Here is a 24961-nt window from a genome sequence, read left to right as displayed (position 1 = left end):
ACCCTTATAACAGAAAAGTTTAGTAGCCAAAAAGTGGAAGTCACAGAAATAGCACCGATATTATCTGATCTCTATTCCTCGCTTGTACCGTACTGCATCCTCTCTGTGAATAATTAAAAAAGAGCAGTTGGGAATTTTTTTTTTGTCTTTGGAAACAATAGCCAGCCCCAGGCTCTAAGAGTCCACCCTGCATTTTATTTCTGCATAATTTATCTTTCAAAGCAAAAACATCCTAGCACTAACTATCCCATTTCTGAAAGAATTCTTTCCAATATGAAAGGGAGCAAATTTATTTTGAGGATACGACTGCCCATCTATTTCAGATAAAAAGTGGTGTCTTCAGAAGAAGTTAAGTAACTGTTTATATAGTCTAAATTCACCCTTGATCTTCCATAGCCATATTATTAAAGTATAATTCCAGAGAGTTCACGACGCTTTTATTTTCCCTAGCTGGTTCTCTATCTTAACAAATGACATTATATACCTATTAAAAGGGAACTCTGAATAAACTCTTTATTTGACTGAGTTACTGGATCCAGTCTATATGTCTACTCAAAAAAATACCTTCTTACTTGGTAGGCAATAAATCCATTGACTGTAATTGTAATTTCACTTTAAGAATATTTCTCATCCTAAATGCAAAAAAAAAAAAAAAGAGGGAATTTTTTTAATAACAGAAGGAAGAACACTTTGATGGAATCAAATCTACAGTCTGTGCACCTTCAGTCTGGATTGCTGCAAATTGTCCTATCTAAGGATGAAATGATACTCCCTGAAAAAGCCAATTTCTACTAAGACTAAATGCCCGCCTACATTGTAGTAGAGGCAACAATCACAATGAACAACTTCATGGGCCCCACTGGAATATCGATGAATAAATAATGTAGTGCAAGGCCTCTGGCTTGATATTCACAGCTCTTGAGGGGACTAAAGGTTTGAAAGACTGCCTCTCCCCATGACAGCTATTTTTCACTTGGGTAATGAACGTGCCTAACCCCCTGGGAAAAACTGGACAACATTCAAAGTACCTAGACTATACCATGCAATTAAAAAAAAAAAAAAAAAAAAAAACAAAGAGATTAAATCAGTATTTTAACACTTTCAAAAATGAATGCATCCCTTCAAGCCAATTACACCACACAATAATTATTTCTTCCACAGATGGGTACTACCACCATTATATGCAGAGACACGAAGTAAGTGCATTTCAGAATTAGTCTTCAGATTCCAGAAACCCCTGATTTTTAAAGTGGGAAATTTGCCAGAACTAGCGGGCTTATTCAAAAATAGAGACACTTTCTCTTGATGAGTAATGCAACTAGAATCAGTAATGATTCTTGTGTTGCAAACTGATTTGATATTTACTTCACAGCTAAATATTACTACAGTATAAACGCATTTCACTTATTTAAGGAAGTTAAGATCTGTGTTTGTTCTCAAAAGCTCTGAGTGATGCAAACCTCATTCTGCCATTTTCCATTATTCATATTTTGCTTTTCTAGATCTTCAAATGAAAAAAACCTCAAGAGTTAACCCATTACAGGGATAGATAGTGGCCTGGCTTTGCTGCATCAGTCTGCGGTTAACGAATTGCTCCCTGCAGAACGTGACAAAGGACTTCATCCCCACCCAGCCCTTTTCCCAGCATGTATAAACCCAATGTATAAAAGCCCAATGCATAGTGTAAGCATACATGTCATTTGACTTTATACCAACTTGAAACCAAAATTATAGACCACTTTAAATTGTGTAGTCATTATTTTTCTTTTTATCCCAACATTTTAATTCAATAAACCAATCAGAAATGCATTTTCTATTGATAGGAGATTATGAATGGAGAACCATTAAAGCACTTAAAAAAGCAACCATTATTAATGATTTAGTCCTTTGAAATACCGATTCTTGACTGCAGATAGTTTCCAGCAGTCTTTATTATAATTACTGTACATCACTGAATAGTCTTTCCATGCAAACTCCATGAAATCATGAAAATAGAAAAGTTTTGTTTCAGCCCACACTTTTTTCCATAAAATCACTGTTCTTTTGTAGAATACAGTTCCCATAAAATAGCAGTGCACTGTGAGAGGAGTGTGGAATAGAGTTAGTGTATGCAATAAGGTTGTAGCAAAAAAAGAAGGTATTTTACATCTGTCTTTTAGATTTTTGTTATTCCTCAAAAAAAAAAAAAAAAAACCAAACAATAAAATCTGGTTTGTCACAAAGCTAAGAGAAACTAAGATTTTAGTTTTGCAAAATTATTTTGTTTGATTACTTAAAGGTCTCTCATAGGTGACTATGACAGAAAAATAAACCACAATCACCAGTAAAAGTAGAGTAGACCAGTTGGAATACATGAAAATTAAAATATGTAAAAAAAAAAAAAATCAATATGTAGGATATTAGTTATTTGTTGTGAAAAAGTCTGAAAAATTTTAAAAGGGGAACTGTTACTGGACTTTCAACTGCTTCATTTTCTTTCATGGAGGCCCACAACTACATGGGAACACAGTGACTTTTGGAAAAAACTACATTTTCAGCCCCCAGAACACAATGAGACCTAGGTAACAGTACAACAAGCCTCTCCGCAGTTTGTTTTGTTTTGTTTTGTTTTTTTAATTAGGCTTCACAGTACTGTTATGTAGGACCCATCTCTAAGAATGAAAAGGGTAGTGCGGTCTCCAGCACCCATCCAACCCTTCATTTCTTACCCAAGACTATCAAATAAAGAGGTTGTTATATTGGTTACTCCACATCAAATGAACTGAGATCACCAGCTTATTTCTTAAAGACCAGGGAAGAATTGCTTTAGTTTAAAATAAGAAAGAAAGTAATGAATATAAAGTTTAGCCCAAGAACCCAAAGATAGAAGAGACTCTCCTTTCAGGAGTTCCTGTTATGGCTCATTTAAATGAAATGTCCTGTCTTATCTGCCTTCTGGTACACATGTCAATGCTATGGATTTCACATGTGACCCATCAGCATCTCAAGACAGCATTTGCCCTTTGATATCTAGATTATTAACAAATACAACATTTGTCAACTTTGTCTCATGGTAATTGATAGTTCATCTCTATTAATCTGTTATTAGAAGATAATTTCGATCAGCATTCTTAATCCAGGACTGAAAGAACTGTTTTTAACTAATGAAGAAAATCAAAACTTAAAACCAGTTTGCGTAACTAGGTCTAGAATTTATTACTCCTGAGAGAACAAAGATACAAAATACATGTGAAAACTACACAAAGGTTTCTACAAAGTAAAAAGTAGAAAGTGGGAAAAGGGAAAGCTACAGTTCAGTGGTTACACAGAAATGTATGGCATGCATTAAAATATTGTAAATTCATGAAGTTTTTTTTAAGTGCAAATGGTTTTTTTTAACAGTTCTCACTGAAAAATATGCAAATTGATACCTATGTTGTACACTTGTCATATTATTAGAAAGACACCAACACAAATCTATGCATATACACATCAATATGTCTGAAGTACATTTTGTGGGTTTGTTATTCGTAGGCACTGGTTACAAGTCTGTTCAATACTCAGTTTCAGAAATTAACTGGTAGCGCTTATAGAACATTTCTCAAATACTACTAATAAAGGAATTTGTTTTTAAAATACCAAGAGGATGAAATAATCTGCATTGCCATTTATAAGCATCCAACAACCAAAGAAGTATTTACAGATCATCAACCATACAGATAAAGAACAGTATCAAATACTCTGTGTAAAAAGATAAATAATTAAAATGTATATTCCCACATCACAAAGAAATGTGATCATACAAATTATGGCACCATATGTTTGTGAAACATCAAAAATAAATGTAGCACATAGATACCTCTTCTTATATTTTACATTAAAATGTACAGTACAATGACTGTAAAACGTCAATGTCACAACACCCATCATCTTCAAACTCTTGTTTCTGGTAATAGCAATTATTATTAGAGTCCGTGTTTATAAAGAAATTCCATACTCTCAGCCTTGGGCTAATATTGCTCTGTGATATTGCTAGACCATGAAACTTGCATCCTAAAAAAATTACATATTTTCTTTAAAGTTATCTAATAGAAAGAGCTATTTCACATGTGAATATTCTGGGAGAAAGTGTGGTAGATGCAAACTATTTCCCTGTGTAGCAAAGTATGGGTTAAAAAAAACCTGTAACATTTCTATTTTTAGTCACAAATATCTAATTTATTAGAGAAATATTTTTTAAATTAAGGTTTATCCATTTCAAATTTTAATCATAAACAGTACTGCAATTTTCAACACATAATTAGGGTTCCTGCCAAAGCACTTAAACTTCCAAACCCTAATCATGTATCTCATGATGACAAATGGATCAGAAAATCTGGAACACAACAGTGCTATGGAGCTCAAAATACTGATACCCTGTTTTGTACTCCTAGGGTAAAGAACGAGATAATTATAGCATATGGATGTATTTTAAAGGTTTGTCTGCATGTGTCCATTTTTGGCCACATGCCAAATCCAAACAAAAGTACATTGTTAAAGGCAACCAGAAATATTACAGTTAGCACAGACTAAGGCAATGATTTTTTTTTTTTTTTAATTTTTTTTTTTTTTTGTAAAAAAAATTAAGGTGCAGAGAGAATTTTCTTTCTGTTTTAATGGGTGCCAAATACTGCTTAACAGTGCCAAGGAAAGGTAGTTTTACATAAAAGGAAAGACTATTAAAATCTAGAAATACCTGAATTGGATCTTTGATATCCAGATTTTTCCTGATTACCTGCAAAAGGAGTTGGGGGTGGATAGTTGGCTTCTGTGAGTTTACTGATGTTTGATGGTGGTGTTGGTGGTGGCGGTGGTAGCAAAGTGCTGTTAGGGCTACTAATATCTCCTTCAGCCACAAGAGTCAAGTCTGCCACATTCTCATCATCTACCATCTGTATTCCTTCAGCCTGTAATTCTCTTGACTGCCTTTTCCATATTGTTGCATTGTTTTCCTGTGTATGCGGAATTGGAGACAATGGAGTATTAAAAGGAACACTGAAAGTCTTCTGACTGTGAAGTGCTGTCAAAGCAGATTTATGTTTATTTTCTGAGTAACCCATTTTCTTAACTGAATTTTCATTAAAGTTTTGTATGGACTCCTGTTTTCCACTTGGTGATGTACATCCATCCTTGCCATCATTTTTTGAAACTCGCTTGTTGAGGCCTTTAGGGCCTGCGGGAGTAGATGACGATGGTTCTGGTCCAGCAGGTGGTAAACGAAGAAAGTCAGGAAGAATAAGGTCTTCTTTCCTTAGCAGTCCACGTTGGTCATCTGCTCTGTTACTTTGAGCTTTGGATATGAGTTCAAAAAATTCTATTGGGGAAAAACCCAAAATTGACAAGTTTTTGTCAGAAAGTGCAATGCCATTAAAACGTAAATTTTCAGCACATTTATTTTCCATGAAGATCTTCAATTCTTTCAATGCTGCCTTGAAATAAGATCCCATGTTAATTAGGAACTTTTTCAATTGCAGCAATGTTCACTAGCATCACTATAATTAAGACCATCAGGGTTGCTATTGTAAGAGTTTTGCAGTTTAGAACAGCTGCAATTCACTGAGCCTTGAACACATCTTCTATTTTATGCACTTAATAGATCTGTACACACACACAGGATTTTTTAATTCTTTATACAAAACAAGGCTCTGGTCTCACTCACAATGGGTGCATGTTTTTATACTCTGGATGCTTTTTACCCATCTTAACTCAAAAATAGCCATGCCATTTGAAAGTTCAAAGATTGAAAATGTTGCAAACTTCCTTGTTATATTGAATTTCTCTCAGTTTAATAATATTTGATCACAGTTTAAATTCATGTAATGGTGTAGTTTTAATCCAGGATGTTATCATCACAGGGCATGATCAGATGATGATTTAGGTAACCCCATTTTACTTTGCGCTGCAATGAATCAGTAGCATAGTCAATAACTGTCAAAGGACCCATTACTAAAAAGGATGGGGCAGCTTTTTTACAGAGTTTTTAACACAATTAGAAGTGATTTTCTGATCATGTCCTTAATGATGTCCAATGGTTTAAGATGTTTCTATATATAAATAATACTCATAGTAAATCACCACTGTTCTAGAAAGTCTCAAAACTTGGCAACAAGAAACTTATCAATCATAAGCCAAGAATTATACCACTCCTCAAAAAAGAAGCATCACAACAATAAACAAACTCTTTGGTACAAAAACATATAAATATAAAAATATGTCATTCTTAATATAGGGTCTCTGCATGTCCTAATTTTTCAAGAAGAGAGCACTGAAACTACGGAATATTAAAGATGCTTAAAAAGGCCATCTCCAACAGGTGAATTAAAATCAATAGTTTCAACCCAGCTTATAAATACTGTTTGAAGCAAAAGCCATTACAAAATAAAGCACAGAACAATAGTATCAGTTTTAACTTAGCATAATATGAAGTCATACACTTGCACTTGTATGACTCTACTCCTAATCCTCTATTCATATTTAGCAGGCTTTGAAATGTATTTGTAAAAATGACTTTTTAACATGCTTTGTCAAATGCCATAAAATCTGAACCTAGCCAAGATGGAAGCTTCAAAATGCTTCTTATTGCCAAAGTTTTGCAAAATGGCGGTATGCATATTAAAACATGCAACATTTCTAATATATGTCATACAAAAATGTTCCTTTCTGAAATTTCAAACTTCATAGAACAGTTGTTTTTTTTCATTAAAAAACAGTCTACAACATTTGGTACGTATTTTCCGAACTTGGACAAATGTCACAAAATTCAAAATAAATGTGAAAGCCTCGAATTCTGAAGTTTTCAAATTATGTTAATGTTTTACTCAGCCCTAGGAAGAAAAATGAAAATATTAAAATATGGAAAACAAGTTAACAAAATAGTAAGCAACAGAAAATAATTTAAAATGCACTAATATTTTGTAATAACACTTATATTAACAAACATCTATTTTGCGATAAAAGTTTTAGCCACAGCACTTTTTTCAATTCCAGCCAGTGGACATTTATTCACAGATGAACATTCATTTGCTGCATAACTGTGCATAACCAGGTTTTGGATATGCATATTAGGTAACATTAGCAGTAAATTTTAATCTGTGGGTAAAATATGTCCTCCAATTTTTTTTCTACTTGGGAAAATAGGGAGGAATGTGTAGGGCTGACAAGACAGGTAATTGCTTCAGTTAATGCCCTAGGGCAGAGGGTGGTATGTCAAGATTTCTACTGCTACATCATTTTTATTCCTCTTTCTCCCATGGATGTCTTTCTATAAGAAAGCAAATTCTCTTATGAGTTCGTTTCCAATGATATCACCAGAAATATTAAGAGGTAATTGAAGGTAAAAATAGGACTCTCAATATACAAGATTACCAATACCTCTTTGCTTATTTCTACTTCTAACCACCTTTTCAGAGCAGTTACTGAATGTAAACTAAGCTTTTACTCTTGCCCATCACAGCTCCTCCACAGTCATCAAATTGTACTGCCCTGACTGTTACAGACTTTAGCAGACAATTTTCAAAAATTCTTACCTGAGTAAGTTAAGGTCTACACCATTGTGCAGAATGCTTTACAGTAAGTACAAGACTCTTATGTAAAAGTGAACAGAAAGGCAAGCTTCTATATGGCTTGCAAAGGGTATCAAATGGGATATTCAACTGCAATTGAGTAACTAATTCCTTTTTAATTTAACGGAATTAGGTAGCTTTCACTTTTGAAAATCCCACTAGTCACCTACATCTATCTTTAGGTATTCTTAAAATTTTACCTTCAACTTCAAAAACTTTACAATTCAATCACAGTATCAAACAAAAATATAAGGATCATGACTATGATTTTCACAATGCAGTATTAAACACACAGTACCTTTTCCTATACAGATACAAAATTCTCATTTTTCTAAGACTACTTATGTTAATACGTAAACTATAAAGTTCACATACCCTCTGCTTCATCCAAATTTATTTTCTGACATTTTTTTTTCCCAATCTTTGCAATAGAGTCTTCTCTCTTTGACAGCCGGACTTCCCTAGCATTTTTTCCATTTTCGCCTTTCATTTTGATAGAATTAGACTTTCCTAGAGTTCTTCCCTCTCCCTGCATTAGAAGGAAAGTTAAGTACTACTTACATTTAGGCTATATCATTGCGTACATAATATGGTCTAAGTGAATAAAAAAGTTATTTCGAAAACACATTTCTCTAACACCACCACAGCAAATGTTTTAGTTTAATCTTGATTACTGCAAAGAACATTTGCTATAGTAGTTCCCAAAAATGTATAAACAAATATAATATTGTTTACTGTGAAGAATTCACATTATAGAAAGAGCCTTTGAACTTCAGAGTAGTTCAATCATTTTCAAATACAGATAAGCCAGTGAGACAAGAAACAACAAATACAACACAGTGAAAGAGCTATTTGATTCATCATGAAGACAAAGTTCTCACAAATAAATACTGTTCACAGTGGAAAAATATCAGATGAATTATAGCTATACTCAATCTAGTTACACAATTTGGCTGATTCAAAATCATGGATAAATGCAGCTTTTAGTATAGAATTCCATAAGGAAACAAAAGATTATCTAAGGGACAAAAATCATTGCAGAAGACTTACAGTAGATACTTGATTTCTTGAAGTAGTTACAGTTGCACTCTGTTTTACTGATGCACCTTTTTGTTTATCTGTAAACACTAAACATAAACATACTTTCTATAACTACAAAATTATAAATTCCCGAAGAAGTAATATTTAAGTGACAATGATGCACAAAATAGACTTTTTGTTTCAAAATTTTTCGAAGAAAATTTCTCAGAAAATAAAGTGAGCACAATTGATATCCCTGACACTTTTCAGTCAAAACCTACCAGAATCTCCCTCGCATCTTCAAATTTTTCTAATACTGGCAATACTTTTAAAGATGCTGAATTTACATTTAAGTTCTCCTAAATTTTCAGTCGATTTAGATCAAACAGCTTTTAAAAATCTCAGCTAATAATTCAGTTTGTAATTCTCGAATTTAGAATTTAACCAAGAAAAAAAAAAAATCAGCAGAAAAGACCACTGAAAGGTCATGTTGCATCTTTTCCAACCTGTTTTGTGCATCAATTGTTTTCTAGACATTGCCACATCCTCCTTGTCTACTTCTAAGAAACTAAATGGCTCCTTCAAATTACATCAGCCTACAACAAATATACTAACCGAAGACCGAGCTGCAAACACAGAATCATGGCCCTTTTTTGTTGGCATATTGCCACAGGATCAGACTATTGCTAGAATGATCCTCTATGATTTAGGCTCTTACAGCAGCTGGCAGCACATAGGATTACAGTTTTACTTGTAATCCTTAAACTAATTATCTGTGAGGGTATTTAGATTGATATCTTTTTTCAAACTGACAATTGGTTCTGTTTCCTAGAAAAATAACAAATCTGATTCTCCTCAATAAATACCTCCATCTTTATTTTCGTAGCTGTTTCTCAAAGAGGATCTCTGCTCTAAGTCCATTTAATTTAACCACATCTAATTTCATTTTTAAAACTAAGTGTTCTGTGTCTATAAAAAGGTCTCCTAATGAAACCAAACCTTTACTCTCAAGGCTGCTTACATTAATCTAGTGTGTTAATTGTGCCAAAAGACTGTCAGCTGTTCAGTTGATCAACTTCTATTTTTCAAATTATTTTGTCCAGGGAAATCACAAATTATATTCTTTTTAGTATTATCTCCAGAAATCATCACTTAAAACTGGAGATGTAGGCTCTCCTACTTTCTCATGTTAAAGAAGGGGTCTGTCATAGCAGTATATATAGCTGGTCCACAAACCGCATCTGTTTTACTTATACAGAACATTTCTTATGAATTAATTGCCAAATTCACAGAAGTTATTTGGCTTTTTATTCTCATTATTATTATTAGGCACTATGTCCCTAAATGTGTGTGTGTGTGTGTATCTATGGCTGAGTGCAAGTAAAATGTTTAAGTATTACTAGTGCAAAAATTTCGTACAGCAACAGTAAAGTTGCTATCAACAGATGAATTTAATTTTCAGTCTTTAGAAACTGCACTCCTTTTTAGTTAAAAATAATATATGCTACACATGACATATCTAAATTTAATCACATTTACCTCACCTTCACCTCAACAGAAGAAACTAACTGAAGTCAGTGTTTATGAAACTGACTTGACATCATAAATATAAGCTTTTATGCCAACTTACCTCTACCCTTTGTTGGCTCTTTTTCATCTAGAACAACCCGCTGACCATCCAGATTAGATATAGGGACACCAAGATCAAGTGGTTCCTGCTCACCATTCTAAAGTCGGATCACAGTTTGTATAATAGAGAAAAAGCTGTTTTCAGAACAAATTTATGCAGTCTGACATTTTTTGAAAGAAAATGAGCAAAGCATTTTTACATTTCAGTGTAGCCTCAATATATCCTTCTTCTACCATTCTAAAAATGTTAACTCCATTTGTGTAAAACTACCTTGATTATAATGAGTGTAACCCATTTATGTGAAGAGAATGGTATTTCAGGAAAAGAAGATACAAGGTGAAAAAAAATCACCCAATTTGCAAGTGTGCACAAATACTCTAGGACCATTAGTGTGTATGTTCAGCAAATCATATTTTTCAGAGGAAGTTTGAGATTATTTTATATTCTAAATTGCTTGCATTTTCTTAATTTTGTAATGTTATTAAATTAAGTTACCTTTATATCAACATGTTTTTCACTTATTTTAAAAACATGGACTGGTTCAGCCAAGACAGTATACATTCTAGAAATACCAAAAAGTAACTTTCCATTCCTTGATATTCCATCATAATAGAATAGAGAAAATGCTAGCCAAGTGTTTAGTAATAGAGAAGTTGAATCAGTCTGCTCCCGCAGAAGTTTTCTGCGAGGAGATTTGAGGCAACTTTCCTGATTCCCAGGATAATGGAACAATAGCTTTAACTAATCTCAATTTTCCCTGGCTAATAATGGGAAAAGTTGAGCTCTGGAAGAAGCTAAGATCAGGCTCTATTATTTAGGATGTTGGATTTATTCTGAAGGAGAATATAAAACAGATGCAGACTAAAGCTTTGAGGTAGTTACTATTAAGCATAATGTTATGATTACCATGCATTTTCATCTCAACATGTAGTTATAAATACAGATTTTAATGCCTAATTATAAGGATAGGAATAATTTCAGGGACTATCATATGATCTTCTACAGACAAAAAATATTGCAGCTTGAATTACATCAAAAGATACTTACTAGTCTTGCCACAAGTTCATTAAGATTTAAACCATATTTTGCAACCACAGGCCTTAAGACCTCTGTTACTGGTTTGGTGGGTTTAGCCTTCAAACCAACTGATCGATTGATTGGAACAAGATCCAGCCTGAAACACATCAATTGTAACATTAAGTATGAAATATTCCAATAAAAAAAAAAGGAATTAAATATATAAAAGCCAATCTACAGCAAAGTTATACTAGTTTACAGCTAGTGAACCTGAAACTTCACTAGCACAAATCTATCCTAACCTGAAGGTATAAAGCACTTTTAATAAAAATAAAACTTCCACTGTTTCACTTGCCAGAGCTGAGTGAAGGCATGAGCCAACCTAATTGCATGGTGATCCTCAGACCAATTAGATACATTCCATAGCACTTTCATCTTTACAGTAAGGTTGCTCTGACCATTCTGGTCCAGAAGTGCTTCCAAAGTGGCTCCATGCCTGTACTGTAGCCTTGGATGCAAGAAAAATACTCTTCCCACTTCCACAAGAAAGACTCACAATGCCCTATTCAATCACTTGAAATAGGCTTGGACAGGAATTTTTATTTTTAAGCATAGGAACAAATACAGTGGAATTCCAGATGATGCTCATTTCTGGCTAGATGCCACCATATCACGAAAAATTGCTGTTAAGAGAAACTTACGTGCAAAAGCTGTAAAAGCAATTCAGTTGGAATTTAAAGGATAAAGACAGCCCTCGTCAGAGACTACTACACGATTTTATATCATTTCATAAAAAATAGAAAAAAATAAAAAGGGAATTAAGAAAAGGTTTTAAAAACCCAAACAACTATTCCATTTATGTCTATTTCCCTGCACAGAACTGTGCCTAGCTTTGTTTTGGTTTTTTTTTTTTTAATGCTCTTCATCTGTGCCCTGATGCCTCCACAACAGCCACATTTGACTATAATGGCACTATAGTATGAAAACAAGGGCAGGCTTATTACTAACAAAACTATCAGAAGAAATGTACATCATCAGAAGAAATGAAAATTATTAGTGATTTTGTCAGTCATCATTAGATGTAAACCCCATCTTTTCTCTCACAGAAATTACTTACAAGATGTTTAGTCTTATTGACTTTTTCCTTCCACAAGAAACCTGAATAACTGAAACTTTGTCTTTCATATTTTCTTTGAATACAACAGCTACTAAATAGAAATGATCAATTTTAATCATTAACTAGTAATTGACACAGAAGTGGCAGACATTCAGGTAACCAACCATATCCACATAGTATTTGTCTTATGTCTGAAAACATTGCAAATATTTGAGTATTTTTGCTTACACAGTGTCTACCCAGAGAAGGAAATAATGTAGAACATCTCTACATTTTAATTAACACGCAAGTAACATACGGTACTGCCTACTTAAAGTTACTTTTTAATTTGGAAACTCAACAAACTCACACCCAATAGAAGACTGCTCAATCTCAATTTTGAAATTGAATATGCTATACCATATTCATTAATCTGAAGTACCCTTAAATAGAAACTAGCCCTACTTCCTAAGGAAAAGTAATATAAAGCCAAAATGAAGAATGCCTGACAAAATAAATTTCATTCATTTCAAACGCGCAACTCAATAACGTAACACAAACATTCTACTTCGTTACTTTTTCCTGAAATAATTATTTCAGGAGTTTTCATAGCACTAGTTTGGGTTTTTAGAATTTAGGAACGTTAAAATATTTTCTGGCATTTTGGAAAAAATATAAACAGATTATTTTGAAAAAACTGTATACTATAAAATAATATTACATAGTATTAAATATATAATGTACTGGATTATATTATACCTATATTAATAATACTTTAATATTTACTTGTTTAAGATTCAGGGCTAAAATTTATACTCAGATGAATTTATATTTACGCAATTTGTCTTACTGTAACCTACCAGTTAGGCACATAATTACAGATGTAACTGAATGGGAACATGTAATCAATAAATATATCCATTTCATCTTAAAGGCCTGGGTTTTTTACTGCTGCATTTAGGATTAGTCTAGGAGACTTGCAGTTCAATTTCCATCTCATTCTTGTGCTGCTTCAACCTACTAAACAAGTCTCTTCCTGATGTGGAAGATCCCTCTGGGCCTGCAGATCTGTCCCGTGTGCTTGGTCACAACTGCTTCAGCTTGAGCAGTTAGACATCATAATAATATTTAAATGTCCCTAAACTGGAACATTGGCATCAAAATCCCACGTGTATCCAAGACAGCAATCCAGAAACCTTCCTCTTGCAGCATTTAAAACTCTCCAGGTTCTGCTCTACTCATTTTGAAATGTTCCTGTAGGCCCACATTTCTCCCATTGACCCTTACCCCGGTTGCCCTCGTCTGAATTACCTTTTAGAGGTACCCTAATCTCACCATAACCTGTAGAGGAAGCACTTTGCAGCTGGCTCTAAATCTAAGGGACATCAGTGCCTAAACACAGGCAGGATACCTAACTCAGGCACTTGTGCAACTCAGAGAATCCCCATGCTAAATGCATCTCTCCTGCATAAGTGTTATTGCAATCTAAAGGAAAAATGGACTTTAATAGAAACTCAAACCGCAAGTTAGCTGCAAGACATGGAAGTCAATCATCTTCAGTTACAAACATTAGGTCACCTTCCTTCTTCACATGAGACACTTTGCTTGACACTAAGGCCTATTTCTTCTAACGTGCCTGTACAATGAATGGGAACCTTAGATCCCCTAATGCTGGGTTCTGGATTACAATCTAAGATGTTGCATTGCATTGCATGGGTAACTGGACTTTATACTGGATTCAGACAAATTCTTTTCTGCACTAGCTACTGTTTTGCTGCACAGCTAACTGAAAATATACTCTAGTGCACTTACAAAAAGTAAAATGGAAAATGGGGTGGAAAATGCCAGAGGAAGATAGTATTTTTGACTCTTACCGAAATAAAGTGCGTTTTTCTAAACGTAGGTCCCGAGACTCCAGGATGCTACTGTCTTGGTGCAATACAAGTGGCTACAGAGCACATGTCAGGAACAAAAGAAGAGAGCACAAATTATTTTTAAGATATGTAAAAAAGAACAGCTGAGTGGTTAAAAAACATGTCAGATAACTCAGAAAATTATTAATATAGGTTGTATGCATTCTAGTGGATATTCATTTACAATATGCAACATGACTAAAGTGTATTTTATTTTGGCTAGTTGTGAGACAATGACCAAACTTCAACTCCCACTGGAGTCAGCAGGCATTCAGGAACTCGGTGTTTCAAAACAAGCCTAGGTCCTTCAACTTAAATAAATTATTACATAGAATGATGCATTGGAAAATATGGCAAGTTAACAGTCTTTAATGATTTAAAAGAACAGGCACATAACTATGCACATTCATTGGTTTTTTCCATTGTAATCATCTAGATAGATCATAAGCACACATTTAAGACAATAAATGTTTCACATCCACAGCTCCTCTTTGAATTGGAGACACTTCTGTTGGAATAAGAGCCATCACCTCCACTCAGCATAGACTGCTGTCTTAGAAATTTTCCTCAATATTAAAACATCTACCTTAATTCTAGCATGAATTCATCTCATTCATCTTTGAACAACTGAATGTCATTATGTTTCTTTACTTTAATGAAGTAATCTACTACCACACCTTTGTTTTCTTTGTGGATACTTTCAGTTAAGTACAAGCTAACCATTACCCTGGACAAACTACATGGACTAGATACCTAAATTAACTTAATTATTATAAGGAAATCCTTGTCATAAGCTCTATTCCGCTTTCTGTAATGTAGATACCACAACCCCAGTACTTTACCAGTTCTAGTTTCACTAAAATTCTGCATCAATTAACTAGCATTGCCAATGTAAAGCTATAGGTAGAACCAGGAGATATGTATTACTACTGAGAGAACACAATTCCTTATTAGTAAAATAAATATGAAAACACTTTTAAAAAAGCACAGGAATATGCCATACCTTATCACCTCCAACTAAAAAAAGGTCCACTGCAGCTATGTTAATGCCATGTTTCTCACAGAGCCCAGACAGCACCTCTTTGATAGAGAATCCAGATTTAACAGCCATTTTGCTGGATGAACCATCCGGCAGGTTTATACAGCAGTATTTGGGGGATTTCTCTTTATCTGGTACAAATGCAGGTAATCTTGAGGCTTCCGACTTGACAAGAAAAAGAAAGAAAAGTCAGTGCCCAATGGGAAAGTTAGGAGTGTGCATAAACTTTCAGAGTCTGTACAAATCAAACCAAGCTAAGAAGCATACTTTCTACCAAGTTTACAGTTTAGAAATCCTTCCCAATATCACAAATATCAGATAAATTTAAATCCTGAAAAAAAACCAAATGTTTAAAGATAACAGCACTGCACAAATCTAAATGTATTTCAAGAACAGATGAAGTTTTAGACAGTGAGGGTGTAAAACAGGTTACAAGATTCTCAAACTACAGCACAGAACTCCTAGTCAAAAAGTGTAAGAAGTAAATAAAATCTTATTATCTTCCAAATAGCTAAGTGTCTATACTCAATAATGACACGTTGATGTAAAAATTACCATTGGCACATTTTGAATCAACATTTCAGTGATGAGGAACACCTTAAACATCAGGTTCCTCAAACGAAATTTCCTATTCTTTCAACATAATCTGAATGCTACACATACAAATACACCACAGAGAAATTAGAATTTTAAAATAATTCACTTAATGACATGCTTTTTTTTTTATCAAAGGGGGAAAAAGTACAATGTTATGGGTTAAGGCTAAAGGGCACAGCATTAACCTTTATTCTAGAGTAACAGTAGAATAGTAACACTACTACGAAATATCAAAAGTATCTTTGAAAATTTAACAAAAAGCTCACTTATAACTTAAAAGGACACTACAAAAGTACTGTTTTCAACAGTCTTCTAGGGTGCTCATGTTGCTTTCTCTCTTCTCTTTAACTTGCTGCTTCTCATCCGAATCACAGTAACTTTCTGACAATCAGTTGGAGTGGGAGAGAAAAGAGGGGTTGTTGCTTTAGGGAGGCTTTGCGTTTTCTGTTTTTTAAGATAAGACCTTTCTGCAACAGAAATAAACATGTCTTTGCCATGCTTGCTTCCCTGATCAATATTTGTAGCATAGGCAAAATTACATAGTTGCTAGAATCTAGTCTACTAGAGGGTTACCAAGACTACAAAAAAACTTTTTTAAATTTCCTTTTTTATATTCTTCCTCCATATCAACACAGTTAAAATACAGTATTACATTTATGTTCTATTATTAACACTGTTTTAATTTTGCATATCATTAGTTTTACACTGCAAAAGTAGACCTTGATGGTTAGAAATCACAATGTCTTCACTGATGATGATTTTCCTACATACTATGACATAATCAGTGTTTGCAATGAAATTCCCTACCTCTCTTTCCTCAGATTTTAGGAGCAGAGTTAAGTTATAATGACAAGAAGAAAAACTCACAACTTTAAAAGAAACAGAGAGGAAAGAATCATGACAGACACTGGTACCACAGAAATCAGCCTAACACAACTTGCATACAGGTCAAGCAGTGGGAAAGCTTTAACATGTCGTTGTTCAGAACAGAATCTCAAAGCTCTGGTAGGTGGAAAAAGCTGTTTATAAAGAGGTACAGTAGCTCCCTTTGAAAGGCAAACTTATATTCTGGAAGTTTACTGGTGTCTGAAGTTAAGACAGACAAGATGCAAAGGGTATCATTCTGTTACAAGGACAAAATAAGAAGCAATATATGAACACAACCTCGGTTACATTTCTAGTACTCTAAAATTGCTCAATATTACATCTTGCCCTCTAATTGTATCACTTAAAGACCGTTTCTCAAATTACTACTTTAAACAAATTACTTCACACTACTTAGAAAATTAGTAATTCACTGTTTTCACTGCTTCCCCACTTCTTCGTTATTAAGAGCTGGTCATTACCAAGTCAAGACTAGCAGTTGATGACATGGAGCCTTGTGATTCCCGTCTGTATGATAATCCATTGGACTGAATAGAATCTGTTTGTGGGAAGAATGAGCAATCAGTAAAAAGGCTTATTTTTATTATTTATTATAATACAAAAAGCTATTTCAAATATTAGCTCCTCTGGTCAGCAAAATAATTTTTTTCATTAAAGGAAAAAACACCAAAACTTCATATTGTGCACTGAAGTGTGCAAAACCAAAACAATATTTGGTCAAGTATTTCTTGGTTATGTAACCCTTGAATAACCCTACTTGCTTTTATATTTAAAAAAACCCCAACCTAAACCCCCCTTTTTTTTAATCTTAAAATGTATTTTAAAATTTATAAATTATTCTGCTTCTTCAGATATTTTGAAGGGAGATAAATATTTTTTAAAGTGCAAGTATGGTGTTAGAAAACTAAAGTCTACGACAATCACTAGTCACTTTCAGAAGTTTAAGTCTATAATCTTAGCAAATGCCTCTGATGTCTTTTCACATATTAGTATAATGAGAACACTTAAACTATCCATAAGATCAAAGATACCTTGTGGACCTGGGCCTTTACTAGAAAACAGCGAAGAAGAAACCACAGTAACAATATGGTCCAAATTTGGTGCTTCAGTGGAATTTCTCTATTATTTTTAACACAATGTAATGAGTTAATGTAAAACTTTCATCTCTTCCTGTAAAGGCCATGTACAGGTGCTTTCATAGGGGAACTCTTCGTTAAACTCTCAAAAACAGTTAAGTAACAAAACAGCAGATTACAAGGGTTTTCACAAGTCTAACTCTTCTTTTTTCATTTTAGTCAGAAAAGGTGGAAACAGGTAGTAAGTGTGTTCAAAAGTCAACATACCTGTGTGGTACTAATAAAAGAAAGAAAAGTAGGATAATGCAGATGGAGGAATTTTTAAATAGCTGTAACTATAGCACTATTTGCATGTACAGCTCCTGAACTTCTCTGTAAAGAGTTGAAATTATCTCACTATAAAAATAGTAGCTCTCTGCTTCAAAAAGCAATTGCCAGCACACAGAAATGCAGTGTCTACTGGAAAGCAGAAAAAAAGTCTCTTGGAAGTCAATAAAAACAAATTTAAATATTTTCATACTTCTACTTATTTGGACATCTGCTTCCACAAAACTTCCAGTGATACTAGCCCCGCTATGGCCTTCTGACTTGACAGTTTCTTTTCCCTCTGTCACACCCAAGGACGCACTTAGATGCAAACTAAACATGATGAGATTAGTCACATCTATTGCTGAAACAAGTTTGCAACAAAGTGGAATGTGAATACTCACCATTTGGATAATCACCATTTTCTTTTCTCTTCTGTGATTTTCCCAAACTCTTACTTCTTGACCATGAGAAAAATGTTCCCCTTTTTTTCTTCTCAGTGTCCTCCTCTCCTGACTCTTCATTTAAAGATCTTCCTGACTTTGATTTACCACTTAACTATCACCAAAACACAATTAAATCATTGGTTGGATCACAGTTGTAAGTATATTACCTAACATAAACCTTCCCACACTTCTTCCCAAAACGAGAGTGTGATGGTCAGGTTAGCTGTCATCTTTACTCCACTCACAAGTGTATATACCAGCGTGCCTCTCAGTAGCAATCAAAACAAAAAAAAAAATCCCCCAAAAAACAGTGGAAACAAAAAGAAATACATAGATGGAAATGTGCTATGTGATAGGGAGTACAAAACAGTAGCTGGAAACAAGCCACAGAGAGCTCCTGCAGACATGAAAGCAGTCTCCACAGCTCACCAGTAATGCCTAAGTTAATGTGGAAAGGCCATTTGCCTTGCTTTTAAAACACAGAATTTCATTTCAGTATTTCAGATATTTTTCCTAGGCTAGGCTTGAACTTGAACTGCATTTAAAGACAATGACAAAGTATTGCTTAACATTTACAAGTATAATCAAAGTATTTATTAGTGCTGAAGAATACAAATATCAGGAATGTTTGATATTAAACTAAACTTGCTTTTAACAAGCTAACAATCTATCTTGTTAGATTATTAGAGTATTCCTTAAAATACTACTTTTAAAAAGGTTCCTAGTCATAAAAATACATAATAGCAGATGGGCTAATGTGTAGTGATTGACATGAAAAATGTAAAGTTATAATTTACCCATACAGTTATGTAATACTATGGTGGTATTATCTACATGAAGAAAAAATAAACTCTAAATAATGTTAGGACATCAGTAAGACTACAGGTCTAGTTTTTAAGCAACTGTATCTGTTTTACACAGAATTATCTTAGTTCAATAGGGGTTAAGAAATTAAAAAACTATCCTTGGCAAAGATCAGTTAGATTAGGTTAAGCCTTCTCCAGTAACTTCTGATAAAATGTCTGCTCTCAGCAAAGGTTAAAATATCACATCTTAATTCCAATATTCAATCAAAATAAGCTTCTCAACTGATACAGTAAAATAATACTAGTTTTTTTATTTGTACACATATATTTAAGTAATAACAAAGATTTAAAATTATATTCAGGAAGTCAATAGCTAGAAAGCTGATTCAAAGGTATGGATTAAAAAAAAAAAAAGTATTTTCCTGAGTACATAAAGATTTTGTAATTATATTTGCCAGCACCACTGAACAAACATTCTAATTGTTTTTTATATATTATCTTTGATCTTCTAAAGAACTTGAAAAACATTATTTAAGAGCATAGTTTTCAGATAACAACAATACAAAGGTAACCTTTTTCGGTGTTGAGATACTGGACTTCTCTGAACTGATACTGTGTTTAGAAGTGGGGCTGCTGGGAACACGCTGAGGATCAGGAAGAGGACGACCTTCTACTTCAGCTAAGATGCATTCTTGGTAAAGGGGGGATTTGAGAAAGCGAGTATAGCTATCAAACTTCATCAAGTTAAATATCTGAAATTAAAACACAATGGATAATGGTTACATAAGCTTAAATAACACATGAAGAAAATGAAGCTCTTTCACAACAGCCAACTCCCACAAAATTTAGGACATTAACCTGTAAACAGCAGTAGGCATGACTTTGTTTAGACCTGGTTATATACACTACATCAATTTAAAGTGAAACATAATCTGATCTATTGCCTTAGCACAGGTTTGGAAAAATGCTATGATTTCTGCAAAGTGCATGAGAAGCTGAGATGCTGTAGAGTCTTGACAACACCATCCTCATAGACATCTTCTACTGCATTTATGCCTTTGTACATTCTATGAGAAGCGCGTAGCAAGTTAGCCATTTTAAATATTTTTTAAAGATTATTACATCAGTACTGTATGTGACAGGATTAAATTATACAAGTGTGTTTTAAGGTAGCTGTGAACAAGAAAAAAGTTTATGGTCTAAAACTCAGGAATATGATATAAACACAACATGCAGTAGCACACAGTGATACAAGATATACAAGGTTAATTACTGACGCGGGGAGGAGCAAAGAGTCCTTCACAGTATTATGTAATGATCATGTGCCCAATCATATGAGGAAAAAAAAAAAATCAGTATCTTTGGTGCTGTAAAACCAAGACCTTGAAAAAGAACAGTTTACCTAAAATGGCTGCTCTGGGCAAGACCAACATTTATCTTTAACTAGATAGGAAGGAAGTAGCTCTATACCAGGCCAGAAGCAAATGTCTTAGGCTAATTTAGCCAAAGCTAAATTCATGAAAGTAAAGGAAGAAAAGTTCTTTGTTAAATGCTAAACGATGTTTAAATTTCTTGTTCCATTTTTGCAAACCTATAGTTTTAAGTGAATTCATACTTCTACCTTTATATCTTCTCCAGTGATTCACTTGATCTGAAAAAACAGTACGAATACTGCCTTCTTTGGACATAACAAATTCCCTACAAGCAAAGAATAGTACACACTACCCAACTGGTTATGGCATTCCCAAGAGTCTACAGGGAAGTCCATCACTAAGCCACTGTGGCCCAGCTGCAGATGGAAATCATTTTTCAGATTGTGCAGAGACACCCTTCTCAACAACCATTAGTCCAAAGCTTTTCTGGCAAACTGCAAGATGCTGCAGTGTCACAGAAACTTAATGCAAACTGAATGCTGACTTCCACATTCTTGCCTTCCCCCCTATATTCCCATTCCCTCTTAGGTGCCACCCGTTGTGTTTGTTGGGCCCTCTAACAAACTGTTTTCTACGTGGTAAACTATGGAAAAAATACTTCTGTAGGGTTAGTTTTGCCAGCTTAACATTCTGAAACAGCTCAGCACAACGACTAACGTGCCCTCAATGCAGTATCAAAGAGACAATCCAGTGTCAATGGCTCTTCCCACTTGAGAAAACTGTTCACAAAGGGGAATGTCTCTCTCATGCTACATAAGATACAATCCTCTGACCGCAGGTATACTGGCAAAATTCAAAAAGTCAACTAGTTTCAGAGCACACGTAGTCTTAAGGTCAAGGCTCAACAAATTATTCAGCGTACACAATGCACATAGCTTGGAAACATTGAGTTCTGTTGAACTGAATAACACTGTGGTGTATTGCCAAAATAGCGTAAAATACGGAGGAGCAATTACAAGACATCAAAATGCCTCAATCTCACAGACTCATAGATGAACTGCTGATACAAGGTTAGTTATCAGGGAAAAATGGTAGGTGCAGCCTGCACGTACCAACACAGATGCAAAAACCAAGCTAATTGAAAACCACAAAATACTTCACCTGTCCTTGAGGTTTTCAAGGAAAGGAAATGTATAGAGGATACACTCAACAAATCACAGTATTTTAAGCTAAATGCAATTTGTACCCCCAAAATATAAGACACTATTTTACAATGCAGCTAACCTTAAATACCTTAAATTTAATACAGTTTCAGGATGAAAAACAAAGCTTTTCAGAGTTTCCTGTCACAGAATCTAGCACCAAAAGAAGGTAAAATTGTTATTCCATGCTAGGTAGTTCTCTGCAATATTTTCTTTTATTCTTCCTAAGAGACACAAAGAGAGTTACTGCAGATATGAAGTCAGTAGATTAAATATACTTAATACAGCAAAAACATTCCAACCTTTTAAACTTTGCTGGACAGAGTGATGACAGCTTAACTACTTTATCTTGAGCTGATCATCATCTGCCCTATTATATTGCTAGCCCACGCTACAAACCCAATTTCCTGCATTTAGCATTATTACCATATTAATTTACACATGTAAATTTACACTAAATTCTGCTTTTTGGAAAAATCTAGCAGATGCTATTTCTTGTTCTTACAAATGAGAAAGAGAAATATAGCTTATAAAAGCATAATTTGAACTTTACACGTAAACAAGGGTAGAAAAACCTAAATCCATTTATGCAACTCCACATGAAGTAAATGATACTTTATTCTTATTTTAGTATCTTCAGGTGACCTACACTGTCTTGCATCCAGAAACACTCAAAATACTTGTTCTTATTCTATTACAAGAAACAGTGAAATCCTAACTAGATATTTTGGCTACATCCACACTGTCATATTACCCCGCCTCTAATAACAGGCTCAAGGGCAAATTTGTCAGGCTATGGACAGAAGGCAACTTCCAGCAGCATTCCCAACAGGCAGTGCTTGAGAGCTAATGGTTTCGGCAGTGCTTTCCAAGGCACTTTCCCACACACTCATCTGCAACTCCACTGCAGCCTTACAGCAACGCTCCCTGTTCCCCAGCATCACATAACACTTACCCAATGACCACCACAGATCAGCACCCTTGCACGCTATATAGTTCAGTGCCGACATCTGAAAAATCTTGTGAAAGACCACAAATAGCAGAGCCTTCGCATTATTAATATGGTGTCACCACCGCAAGCTGAACTTTGAAAGTCTGCGGGTGTGTTGTGCTAACTACACACACCTACAGTTTTGTGTTCCCGAGGTCATACCACCCACCAGGCCCACAAAAGCGATCCACTGCAGAACCACCGCTTAGCGAAACCAAGATATTAAGAGCCATCAAGGCAGCCAGTTACCCAGCACTGACCTCAGCCAGGCAACACACCTCCAGGGGCACACCTAAGCTCCAAGGCCGCTTGCTCTGGCAGAAGTAACTCTCATCCTGCTTCCCCTAATTTTTCCGTGGGAGGAACAGGCCCTGACTGAGAGATCTGATGGGACAACCATAGAGGCATTGACAATTTGAGATAAGCAGGCCAGGTCCCGACAGGCCACGTGGCTGGGATTAGACCCACGGCAAGCACTTCACATCAGCATTTTCACCCACCTGATGAGCCCTCCAACCTAAGGACACAGCGTTTTCAAAGACGGAAGAAAACCTGCATCAGCCCAGCCACCAGCCTCATAAGAGCACCATCTGCTCCACCAAACAACTGGGAGAGGATGAAGAGGAATTCAGGCATGGGCTCCACAAAGCCAAGATGAGGAATGCATGAAAAAACGTCTGGGAACATCGTGGCTGGTAATTCCCACAGAAGCCTCAGGCCTTGGTAGGTGCATGGGGGGTAGCTGTAATGTTGTAATGCTAGAAGCTACCAGCCCAGCAGTTAAACCTACCTTTCTACCTCCACTTCGCAGATGAAGGAAGATACTATACCCACCTGCTCGGATTGCCTCAAAAGCATGCGATCTGAGGTTGTACGAAGACTAAGATTGTGACCTGCTTCATTTATTCAGTTCAAGCTATATCCTTGATTTCTGAGTAACATGATCTCAAAATTAGTTCTACTAACAAATTGTTAGGGTGGGAGAGTTACCAAACAGATTACTTGGGAGAAAAAAGAACTTAAATTCTACAGAAAATGTAAAATGTATCCTCTTGTTCCATAACTGTTCTGTTCTGAACATCAATAATTATTTAAAATACATCCACTTCAGAGGTCTTCAGGCAGCAACAGTTTTAACAAGCTCTTTGTCTGACAGTTCTATTAAAGCATAAGGGAAGGACTCCTTTAATACAACAGACATATTGTACAAACCACTTTAACCAAAATTAGACACTATTTGTGTACGCAATTGTCCACTAAAGAGAAGAATAAACAATCATACGCAAACACCATATGCGATCTTGACTTCAATGTCTTTTTATACATAGTAAAATATACAGCATGTGAAACCACTTGTATAGATTTTAAAGTACTTCAAAGGAAAAGATAATAGACATAAATGTACAGCAGTCATGTTTTCTATGGTTACCTGAAGCTGCTGTTCCTTGAACATATCTGGATGCGGAGAATTGAGAATATCATCTGCCAACTGTGCCTGGCTATCAATATTAACTGGGGTTGTAGCTTTGCTACACAAGAACTTACTGAAGATCTCCCGAGCTCTGTAAGAAAGCTACAGAAAAGAAATGCTAAATGTATGTCTGCTTTAAAACCATATTTTTAGACAGGCATTTCCTACACTGATATATTCCACTCCAAAATATACAGCCATTCTAGTTTCCTTAATATATAAGCATTTTTCATTTAACAGCTTTTGTTAGTTTTAGGCATATAAATAGGGTTTTTCCTTTAAAATGACAAATATTCATCAAATATTTCTTAAGCAGTAAAAGTTGCCATCAAATAAAAATTACTATTTTTGCAGTTTGATAATTTTAGAAGCGAAACACAGCAAATGCTGTCTTACAAAGGAGAATACATTTTTTAGATTTTAGACCTTTTACATAAGAGTTACTATTTAAATAAATCCTCTAAGCTTCAATTTCTAGAATTTAGAAAAAGGTAAGTGTATATATATATATAT

At 34.7% G+C, this 24961-nt stretch overlaps 1 protein-coding gene across 5 annotated transcripts in view; it reads right to left on the bottom strand.

Moving 5' to 3' along the window:
• RGS12 (regulator of G protein signaling 12) overlaps window positions 1-24961 on the bottom strand; it is a 90285-nt gene that overhangs the window by 7333 nt on the left and 57991 nt on the right. For 4 of the 5 annotated variants that reach the window (XM_030020994.2, XM_030021028.2, XM_030021018.2 and 1 more), the window contains 11 exons: window positions 24407-24550; window positions 19984-20163; window positions 18564-18717; window positions 17239-17315; window positions 15260-15460; window positions 14218-14291; window positions 11278-11404; window positions 10231-10327; window positions 8631-8707; window positions 7956-8109; window positions 4715-5332 (listed from right to left, as the gene is read on the bottom strand). In XM_030020994.2, the coding sequence (XP_029876854.1) occupies window positions 4715-5332; window positions 7956-8109; window positions 8631-8707; window positions 10231-10327; window positions 11278-11404; window positions 14218-14291; window positions 15260-15460; window positions 17239-17315; window positions 18564-18717; window positions 19984-20163; window positions 24407-24550 (1903 nt within the window). Of the gene's footprint in view, window positions 1-3175; window positions 6843-7955; window positions 8110-8630; window positions 8708-10230; window positions 10328-11277; window positions 11405-14217; window positions 14292-15259; window positions 15461-17238; window positions 17316-18563; window positions 18718-19983; window positions 20164-24406; window positions 24551-24961 lie in introns of those variants that run through there. The other variant, XM_030021001.2, reaches the window with a different exon arrangement.

The sequence above is a fragment of the Aquila chrysaetos genome, chromosome 1, assembly GCF_900496995.4.
Source record: "Aquila chrysaetos chrysaetos chromosome 1, bAquChr1.4, whole genome shotgun sequence".
Classification (NCBI taxonomy): domain Eukaryota; kingdom Metazoa; phylum Chordata; class Aves; order Accipitriformes; family Accipitridae; genus Aquila; species Aquila chrysaetos.
Note: the sequence above shows the minus strand (reverse complement) of the source record. Positions and strands in the feature narration are given on the sequence as shown.